The 10,900-nt window shown below is 62.3% G+C and overlaps 1 protein-coding gene across 1 annotated transcript in view; it reads right to left on the reverse strand.

Moving 5' to 3' along the window:
* NIBAN2 (niban apoptosis regulator 2) overlaps positions 1–10,300 on the reverse strand; it is a 33,748-nt gene extending 23,448 nt beyond the window's left edge. Inside the window, exon 1 of the mRNA XM_084219573.1 lies at positions 10,168–10,300. Within this exon, the coding sequence (XP_084075699.1) occupies positions 10,168–10,222 (55 nt within the window). The 5' untranslated portion in view covers positions 10,223–10,300. The remainder of the gene's footprint in view (positions 1–10,167) is intronic.
* Between the last annotated feature and the right edge of the window lie 600 nt (positions 10,301–10,900).

Here is a 10,900-nt window from a genome sequence, read left to right on the forward strand (position 1 = left end):
TCTTGCTCAGCTCAGCACACCCAGGACCCACAGGGGTATGAGGGGATGCTGCGTGTCCCTGGTGGGACAGAGCCTGATGGGGACAGGGATGTGGCTCAGCCCAGGTGTGTCCCCAGGGCTGGGCAGCTGCTCCCAAAGGCAGTGGGAGCAGAGCTCTGGGGCTGAGGGGCTGCAGCAGCACAGGCACACCCAGCAGCAGGGAATGGTTTGGGCTGGAAGGACCTTGCAGATCATCCAGTGCCACCCCTGCCATGGCGGGGACACCTCTCACTGTCCCAGGCTGCTCCAAGCCCTGCCCAACCCGGCCTGGGACACTGCCACAGCTGCTCTGGGCACCCTGTGCCAGGGCCTCACCCCCTTCACAGGGAAGAATTTCTTCCCTGTATAACACCTAATTTCCCTTCTTTCAGTTTGCAGCCATCCCCCCTTGTCCTGTCACTACAATTCCTGCTGAAAATCCCTCTCTGGCTTCCTTGTGGCCCCTTTAGAGGTGCTGTGGAGACCTCCCAGGCCCTTCTCCTCTCCAACACACACACCCACCCCCGTGTGCTCACACAGCCCCCAGAGGGTCTGCAGCCAGCAGCTGGCCAAGCCCAGGGGGAACTTCTGCATCCTCCTCCAAGGCCACATCCCGTTGTGCCAGCTGGTGCAGTAAAACAACCCACTGCCTTAAGATTTATACCTGCTGCTGCTTTAAACTGCATTCCCAGTTTTTTCCTGTCAAGTCCATCTAGAGTCACTGAGTTACTCCCACTGCTGTATTAAACTAAGCAACTCCGCCTAAGCTCTCTGTGTGCCATGGCCCAACCACCAGTGAGACACCAAGAGCATTTTTCACTTCAATTAATGTTGCTGCTGATATGCTTAGAATGGTCCAGCACCCACAGCCCTCACGTGTCCCCTCCCCTTCCCATCTGTGCAGGGGCTGAGGTGCCTTTGGAAGCCCAGCCCTCTGCAGAAGGCCCCTGGGATGATGCAGAATCATGGTATAACAGATTGGTTTGGGTTGGAAGGGAGCTCAAAGCTCATCCCATCCCAACCCCTGCCACTGTCCCAGGAGTGGAGTGACAGCAGGGGCTGGAGCAGGGTGCCCAAACCCCTGTGGATGTCACAGGGATGCCTCACCCCAGGCAGGGAATTTTCCTCTTGGTCCAGAAAAAATCAAGAGAAACAAAAAGGCCAAACCAGCTCATTGAAGCAGAACCCCTGGGCAGGGAGGGCAGGGCCTGGCCTGGCTCCTATCCCAGCCCTGTGGGACAGCCAGGCTCAGGCCAGCTCCCCTGGCCCCATGCAGTGTCCCCTGTGCCCCTGCCAGGGGCGTGACAGGGATGTGCTTGCAGGGCAGTGGGGGGGTCACAGCCTCACGTCCCTGTGCTGGGGCTCCCTGCCCTCTGTGCCATGGTGGGGGGGGGCCCGTGACGTGGTGGCACAGGTGACCTGTGGGCAGTGTGTGCTGCCCTGGCCAGTTTGCCCAGGCTGCTGGGGGAGGACTTAATTACTAATTTAGCCGTAAATGATTAGTGAGTGAGGGCAGGCTGCTGGGGGGAGCGCAGGCTCCAGAGCAGTGGCACTGACAGGGACAAGCACCACGGTGGCACTGACAGGGCCAGCAATGGCCTGGGTGGCTCTTCCAGCAAGGGAAACAAAGCCACTGGAGGGAGGCTGATGCCACTGCTTGTCCCCAGGTCACCCCTCTCAGTGGGGCTCTCTCTGCTGCCTGCTGCAGCACACCCTGGCTGTTCCCACTTCCCTTGGCCATCCTCCTGCCCCAAATCCTGGCATTATGCAGACAGGGTGTGGGGGCATCCACCTGAGGGCACTGCACGGTGAGGATGGGATGCACACATGGATGGGGGGCACAGGATGCCATGGATGAGGTGCCCAGGGCACCCCACAAACCCTGAGCAGCACCCAGACAGGAGGACCCATGGCCAGGGGCTGTCCTGGCTCATCTCAGGCTCATCCCAGCAGGAATTTGGGAAGGACTGACAGCAGGAGATGGCTCTGGGCAAGCTGAGCAGCAGCACAAGGGACAGTGCCGCTGTGAATGGGGTGCAGGAATCCTGCAGAGCCAAAGGGGCACCCAAAGGGTTAAGCCCCAGCCGGCATTTCAGGGTTTCAGGAATTTGGATGTGAGCTCATTTCCACCCAGAAACACAAACTCCCTCACAGGGGCCTGACTCAGCCCGGCTGAGCATCCCGAGGAGGTGCCAGCACTGGGGGAAGTTGGGCAGCAGTTCCTCACACGGGGGCACTGGGACAGAGCAGGGACTGGGGCAGGTTTTGTTCCTGAGCATGGCCAAAGCCAGGGACTGACCCAGAAGCTCTCTGTATTTCCCCCTCATACACACCAGGAGAGGCTGGAACAGGGAAAGCAAAGTGGGGACAGCAAAAACTGGGAGAGTTTTCCCTCTGCCCTCCTCCAACCCAAATACATCCTTCACCCAAACCCACCTGAACCCAGCCCAGGTGTTCCTGCTCTGGGCTGCTGTCAGGACTGAGACTGAGACTGAGCTTGACTGGCACAACTGGGGAGCAGAGGCACTGCTCAGCACCAGGGATGTGGCAGGACAGGGGCATTGCCAGGCTCCAGCAGCACCCCAAAATCCATCGGGAATATTATCAGAATTGAAAACATTGCCTGAAAGCAGCTCAGCAGGGCGGTGGGGGGGGTGGGAAAGGAGCACACGGTGCCTCCTCCAGGCAGCAGCTCGGGCTGCCCTGTGACTCAGCCGTGCTGGGAAGGGTGGGCTGAGCAGCAGGAAGGCATGAGGCAGCGGAGCCTCGCCGGAGAAACCAGATGGGGCCGGGCCTGAACCGGTTGATCCTCTCTGGCCGTGCCTGAGCCGTGCCGGGCTCTGCCCCCGGATGAGTCAGAAGCGCCGGTGGTGCCAGCGCCGGGCTGGGGCACCCGCCGGGGACACGGCTCTGCCAGCGGTGCCCCCATCCTGCGGTGTCCCCCGGCCAGCTGGCACCCCCGGGTGCCCCCAGGGCTCTGTGCCCACCCTGCAGCGCACAGCCCATCTCCCGGTACCTCGCCCTGCCTGCACAGCGCCGCTGCCCTCCCAGCCCTCCCCGACCTCCGGGACACTGCCGCGCTCCCCTGCCTGGCCCTGCGGGGCTCCGGAGCCAAAGCACGGGGCTGGAAATGAAGCAGCACATCCGCAGCAACTCCTCAACCGCCGAACAGCTGAAAAGCACTGACAAAACCACTCTGGGGCAAGCTTTGCACACCTTCTGCTGCTCCTTTGGACACCGCTGCTCCCGCTCCCCGATCCCCAAACCGTGAGCCGGGCTCAGCCCCCGCCCCAGCCCCTTCCCGGGGCTCGGGGCACTCCCAGCCCGCCAGGACACGGGTTAGAGGCCGTGGGTGTTTTCCCGTGCCGTGGATGCCGGTGTCCCGCTGCTCCTGGGAACCAGGCAGCGCGGGGCTGTGCGTGCGAGGAATGTGCCCGTGGATAGCAAATAACAAATAAATAACAAACGGCAGCGCGGCTCCCAGCGCCTCTCAGGGCTGCACTGAGGGCCTGCCCTGAGCCTCCCTGCCAAAACACATCCGAGGGAGGGGGCAGGAGGAGAGCCCTGCCGCCATCCAGCCTGCAAGCCCCCGCTGCCCTTGGGGCGGTGCTCCAAAGCCGTGGGGCACAGATGCCCTCAGGTGGGTTAAAGCCACCCCAGCCCAGAGTGCCACCAGCAGAGGTGACTGCACTCCCAGGACTGCCAGCATGTGTCCCACGGACACGCAGGTGGCTGTGGGAGGATGGAGCATCCCTGGCTCGGCTCAAGCTGAGTACCAACCCCAAAGCCTGAGCAATACCAGCAGCCACTGCCCTTATCCTGGCTGCAGCCACATCACCCCACGTGTCCCTTGTCCCCCTGGGTGCCACCAGCACCCGGGCAGGGTGGAGAAGAGTTGCCACCCCTCTGGCTGTCCCCACAGCAGGGTGGGACCCAGCACCACCCCAGATAAGGCCCGGCTCATCCCCCAGCACCGGCTGGGCCGCATTGCATCCATCCCTCGGGATGGCGCAATCCCGCCAAGCCAAGCCCAGCCGAGCCCAGCCGAGCCGAGCTGAGCCGAGCCGAGCCGAGCCGAGCCGAGCCCAGCCGGGTGTGCACCAGCATCCACACCCTCCTGCCATCCCCTGCCACCTGGGGACAGGGAGCTGAGGTCCCCACGGCAAAGGGGACTCAGCAGACTTGGCCATCTCCTCCAGCTGGGGTGGGCGGTCCTTGCTCCAGGATGTCCCAGGAGCTGTGTCCCTTGTGTCCCCTCGTGCCCAGCCCCAGGAGAGGAGCTGAACCTGGCACACAGTCCCTGTGCCCAGCTGGACAGTGCCAGTGGGAAACCCAATCCAGTCCCAGGGGAGGAGACCAAACAAAGATTTTTATGTGCATCTAAAAAACAACCCAGGCACAAGGGATTGAAGAAAACAGACCTGAACCTGTCCTGGAGCTCCCTCCCTGCTGCTGAGGAGGATTCTGTGTCCAGCTCCTCCGTACCCATCCCACTGGATGCTGAGCCACCACAATTTTGGGGTCTGGGAGCTGGCTCACCCCAGTTTTGGGCAGAAAAACCTCTCAAGGGGCTGAGCAGAGCTGGCAGGAGAAAGGAAGCCAGGACAAGTGTCCTGTGCCCCAGGAGCCACCAGCACAGCAGGAGATAGGTGAGATCCTGCCCCAGGCCTCTGTCACCTCCAGGGCAGTGTCCCATCCATCCTGCTGTGTGGGAAAGTCCCATTTGGGGACCCCCCCTAGTGAAGGAGTCTGAGCTCCTGAGAGGAATTCCCCAGAGAGATCCCTGCCAGGGAAGGGCCAAAGGGGACATAGAAGGGCAGGAGGGCATGGCAAAGGGCAGGGAGGCAGGGAAAAGGGCACTGTGCTCTACCAGAGCTGGGACCTGTGTCAAATGTCGCTGCTCTTTCCTTTTGAAAAGGGGGAAAAGGTGGAGTTTTATTCCTTCCTCCCCCGCCGGTCCAGGAGACTGGGAGGAAGCAGGGACTGCTCTGCTCTGCCCCTTCCTCCCCTCCTGGCCCCAGCACTGGGCTCTCCACGGAGCCACTGCAGGCACGGCCAGGCAGGGCACAAGGCTCTAAGGCCAGCCAGGGGCTGGGGAGGTGTAGCTGCCATGGGACAGAGAGAGAGAAAAGGCAAGCGTTTCTCACAGCAGCTTGTGAGAAATTTAAAGAGTTAGAAAGATGTGATAACTTGTAAAGTATAAACAATTTGCAGGTAGTGTTTTTCTACTTCGTCTTTCTGTTCCTCTCAAAGACAGTGTGTGAGGAAGATGTTTTTGTTAGTTAGCCAATAGAATAGAACCTATCATATCACTATAAAAACCGTGTGGTTCCTTTAAATAAAGCCTTCTTTGCCTTTTCTACATTCCTGCCTCTCGCCTGTTCCTGCCTCAATCTCGGCACAAGACCCACAGAGAGGGGCACAGCCCCTGCTTGGGGACCTCAGCAGATGGGCTCTGGGGGCTGCAGCCCCAGGAGGAACTGACATCCCCCCCAAACTGGGTGGTGGGAGCAGAGCTGGGTCCTGCAGGGGCAGAGCAGCTCCTGGAGAGGTGTGAGACACCCTGCCCCACAAAGTGCCCGTGGAAGAACATCCCTGCATCCCTCCAGCCCTGCTTCCTGCGGGAAAGCTGGGGGGCACAGGAGCCCGGCAGTCCCACTGGGGCTGGCAGGGGCTGTGCCAAGGGGCACCTAGCCCCTCTGAGCCAGCCTCTGCCATGATCTGGGGAGGAGAGGAGGCAAAGGCTTGGGAAATCCCAGCTCCTGGCTGTGTCCCTGCGTGGGAAATGAATTTGTAAAGAATTTGTAGAACTTTAAGGCATTTACAGCATGGTGTGGCTAAAGGTGATAGGCTAAGAAACACTTATAATTAGGAAATGGTTTCTGATTGCGATGGTGTGAATTATATCATCTGTATTGTCTCACCCTTCACATGAGACTGAAAACAGAACAAAAGTTTTTGAAACACTTCTCACTTACCCCATCTCTAGGTCAGAAAAGGGCATAATCTGGGTCAGAAAAGGGCTTAATCTGACATGGTTTTGGGGGTATCTGACACTGCTATGGAGGTGTCCTGGTCTGGGGGTGCTTTTCTCTCCCTGGGCTGGCCAGAGGAGAGCTCTGAGCTGCCACCCTGGCTCTGTCCCTCCTGTGCCAGCCCTGCTGCTCCCAGGCAGAGCAGGGATCCCCTCCCTGCGTGCCCCAGCTCGCTCCAGCCAAGGCCTCTGGCTAAACCCGGCCGGGGGAGACAGGGGAACCCCCCCCCGAGGGAAGGCAGGCTGTGCCCCGGGGCTGAGCGGGGCACGGCCGGGAGGGCTCCCGCCCACCTGCGGAGGCCACCAGAGCCGTGTCCCCTGCCCCGACACGCTGGCTGGGAGCGAGCCCCGTGCCCCGACACGACGGCTGCAGGTAAAGCCCCAGCTTGCCAGAACCAGCCCTCGCCGCTGGCAGGGAGCCCTGACATGCCAGGGGAGTTATTTATTTGGCGATGAAAGACACACGTTTCGTTGGGAGAAACCACTCCACGGCTGCAGCGCCCTCGGAGCCTCCCGCACGGCTGCCCCCGGGGCAGGGCGAGGGCTGCAGCCTCAAGACCAACCCCAGAGCCCGGCAGCCTCCACCTCCCACGCCGGCTGGAGCTGAGCTGTGGCAGAGGCTGGGAAATGAGTGTCACGCTTAGGGAAGCCACAGCGAACCTCGTCCCGCTGCCAGCAGCCTCTACCCCCGGGGCACACCACAGCCTGATGCCTTCTGGCGTTTGTCAGGTACCTCTGGAGCCGACCCTGAAGCCCGGCTCATCGCATCCCATCCCATCGCATCCCATCCCATCCCATCGCATCCCATCGCATCCCATCCCATCCCATCCCATCCCATCCCATCCCATCCCATCCCATCCCATCCCATCCCATCCCATCTCATCCCATCCCATCTCATCCCATCCCCCTGCTCGCTGGGATCAGGGACATGCACACTCCGATGCCCCACAAGGCTCCCTGGAGCAGGGAGGCTGCAGGTCCCGCCCCAGGGATGAGGCTCGGTGTCACCTCCGCGTGGGCTGCTGCCTGTGGAAGTCCTACCCCGAAATTAGCAGCTGCTTCACTCCGTAATTAACGGGCTGGTGACTCCCCGGAGATGCCGGAGCAAGGTGTGAGATCCCGGGGACCCTCCCTGTGCTGCCACCCACCCACACATCCCTCTGCCGTGGAGACATCCAGCGGCTCCTGCTGATCCCTGGGCTCTGCCTCTCACCCAGCACCTCCTGCTGCATCCCTGGGTGCTGGCACCCATGGGCTCAGGACCAGCAGCTCCACCCAGAGCTCCTGCCAGCCCCACTTCAGCTCAGCCCCCAGGAGAAGGGGTCCATGGGATGCTCCAGGGAAGCATCAGGATTCCAGCATGAGGGAAGAGCTCATCCTGAGAGCACCCACTGCCCTGGGCATGAGAGACACTGCACAAAACTCCACCCAGTGACATCCTGGTTTCCCAGGACACCCCATCCCTGCCACCCTGCTGTGCCCAGGTGATGGTGCCCACGCTGGGCATCTTGCACAAGGAGGATAAGCCAGTCCCTGCTCCAGCCCACAGAGCAGCTTGGAAACAACTCCCAACCCACATCTGGGATGAAGAGGAGGAGGAGGAGGAGAGCAGCTGAAGGGTGTTGACAAACAAACTGGCTGACTCAGGCAGGAAGATGTCCAAAGCAGGGGGCCAGGAGAAAGCACCAGTCAGAGAGACCCTGGAGAAGGGAATGCAGGATCACACCTGTGCATCACACCTGGCTGCCCTGACACCTCAAAGCTGGCAGGGACCTGCCTCTGTGACTGCCTGGAGCCCTCCAGCCCCAGCTGGGAGGAAAGACCCTGTTCCTGAGCCACCCAAGTCACACCTGTGTGGCTTGTGACTTCTGGGAGACATTGGCACGAGCCTCAAACAGCCACCATCAAATGGGCTGGGACAGGGCATGGCACCTGCACAGCCTGGGCACTGTGGGCATGGCAGGGCTTCTCCCACCTCCCTCCTGCCTTTACCCCATTCCCAGGAGGGGCACAGGTCTGGGCCAGGCTCTGCCCAGCAGCTCTGCTGGTCTAAGGAGCTGCAACCTCGGGAAGCACTGCCAAGCCCAAAGAGCTCCTGTCCCTCCAGTAACCAGGGGTCATGGGGGCCTGGGCAGCAAATCCAAACCCCCAAATTTGGGAGGACAACTGGGAAAAGCGGCTTGGAGAAGGGCTGGATCCCTCCTGGGGCAGCAGCAGTGGAGAACAGGCCGAGCTAGGCAGGAAAACCTGGAGTTTTCCCCGCCACGTTGCTTTGCATGCCTTGACAGCAAGTCGTGCCTTGCCTGTTGGGCTCCAGCCCCTCCCAGCTCCGGGGGCTCCTCAGCCAGCCAGGAGCCCTGGCAGGAGCAGAGAGGTGCTCCAGGAACCCAGTTTGCCCCAGTGTCTCCCAGGAGGTGTCCCAGTACATGTGTGTGTCTCCCCTGCTCACCCCAGCATGGCACAGGACATGTCCCAACCCAGTCTCCATAATCCTATTCCACAGGAATCTTTTTTTTTCCCTCATAAAATCTTTTTTCCCATGAAAAGCCCTCTGCAGTCCTCAAGCATGGGTTAAATCCCACCCCGGGGTAGCAGCTCAGCCCCTGCCAGGGTGGAGCCATCCAGCCTGGCCTTGCAAACACCCAGTCCCTGACCCAGCAGAGACAGATTCCTACACAGGAAACCCAGCCAGGCTTCTCCTTGTTATTCTTCAGGATTAGGATCACAGGGGCTTGCATGGGGAGCTATCTGTGCACAGACAAGCAGCAAGTTCCAGAGAAATTCAGGATGTGCTTTGGATCCAAACACGCCACAGGCATCCCCGACCCGGTGCTCAGCCGGGCTGAGCTTTAACTAATGCAAGATGAAAACCCCAGAGCGAGTTCCAAGCTCTCCTTCAAAGCTCAGAAACCTGCTGGCGTCCTGCTGAGCCGCATACCACGTAAGCATTCCTGCCAGGATGGGGCCTGGCAGGGCGGATGGGCTGCACGGCGAGACAGCCGTCCCTGCGCCAGCCCCACGGCAGCTCCGGCAGCTCTTCCCCCAGAGCCCTTGGGGACAAAAGGACTTCAGAGCCACTCCCGTGGCTTTATGGCCGCGACAGAGGAGTGATACGGCGGAGTCACCTCCAAAACATGGGCGGTCCCCAGCCCTTGAGCTGCCGACGAGACGCGCAAGGTCCAGCTCGAAGCCACCCTCGGCTGTGACACCGCTCAGGTGCGGCCCCGCTGCTGCGGGGGTGGCTTCAGCCACTGGAGCCGAGGTTTTGCCAGCCTGGGGAGCTGAAACCAAAGCTGGGACATGAAAGGGCTCGGAGGTCACGTCCTGCCTGCTCAGAAGCCCCGGGGAGCCAAGCGCTCGCATCACGAGTGACGCAAAGTGGCCTGGGGGAGCCCAGTACGGCGATGGGGGGGTGACCCCACTTACAGGGGTCAGGAGTGTCACCAGAGACCCCAATTAGCAGCGCTGAGCCCCCCAGCCATGGCTTCCCACGATCTGTACAGAGCCTTCCGCGGTTCCCGGGCAGCTCCGGGCAGACAGACATCCTGAGCCGGGGGACACACGGGCTCTCAATGACCGCATTGTCACCCTGCCGGTCGCACGGAGCTGGCGGGGTCACTGCTGTGTTCTGCCTGGAGCCAGCCAGGGGTGCAGGCAGCCCTTCCCTCCGTCCCAGAACCTCGGAGGGGGGGTTCCTAAGGATCTCCCAGCACTGTGAAGGGGGATGAGGCTCATGTGCCAGCCAGCGCCAGCAGCGCCCGTGCTGACAGCGGTGTCCCTGCGCTTCCAGCATCCCCCGGAGCCCAGCTCCCCTCTCCCCTCCCGCAGCCCGAGGGGTCTCCGAGCCCCGCCGCCAACACAAACACCCCGGCACAACGCGGCCTTTCATTTGGGAGGAACACGGGCACCTCGGGTACCCCCCCAAACTGTGCCGAGGCAAAACCGCGGGGAAACTAAAAATTAAAAACTTTAAAGAGCGAGAGAGAGGCGAAGAGCAGGCGTGGGGGTCCCGAGACGAGCGAGCGAGGAGGTTCCCAAAGGGACAGACGGAGGGATGGGGAGATGCCGGGGATCTGCCTGGGATGAGCGGAGCGGGGGGCGCGCCGGGGGCTCACCCGCGATGTGCTGGCGGCGACCCTCGTCCAGGTGCGTGGAGACCACATCTCCCATGGCGAGCGGAGCCGGGCCGGGCCGGGCGGCGGGAGGAGCGGCAGGAGGAGGAGGGAAGAGGGAGAGGGAGGAGGAGGAGGAGGAGGAGGAGGAGGAGGAAGAAGGCAGAGCTCGGGGCGGCCCGGCAGCACGGCGCCCCACGGCCCCCCCCGGCCACTCCTCCCGCACCGCCCCGCGTCCCGCCCGCCGCCCCCGGCCTCGGGGAGAGGCTGCGAGTGTCCCCCTGCCGGGTAATTAGCCGCGCTAATTGCCGGCGGGGGGATGGGCAGGATGGAGGAGGGGGCCGTGCCCCCAGCCGGAGCTGGGCAGTGCCCGGTGTCCCCCCGCAGTCCCACCGGGAGAACCGGCTCCGTGCTGGCCCGGCGCTGCTCCAGCCCGGCATTGCGACAGCCGGGCTCCGTGCTACCTGCGCCCACACCCGCGGCCAACAGCCTGACCTTGGTGCCAAACTGGAGAGGGGCGTGGGAGCCGGCGGGCAGCGGGCACAGCCAGGGGCACCTCGGCCTCCGGGGCCCGGGGGAGAACGGGATGGGAACGCTCGAGGTGATTTAAAACCCGCCCCAGCCGCAGGAGCTGTCCCGGGATAGGGCTGGCATCTCCCGGGGAGCCGGGGAGCGGGGGGGGGGGGCGGGCACTGAAACCGGGAATGTGGCAGCGATCGTGCGAAGTCTCCTCGGA

This window comes from Fringilla coelebs (assembly GCF_963513975.1).
Source record: "Fringilla coelebs genome assembly, chromosome: 21".
NCBI classification, from domain to species: Eukaryota; Metazoa; Chordata; class Aves; order Passeriformes; family Fringillidae; genus Fringilla; species Fringilla coelebs.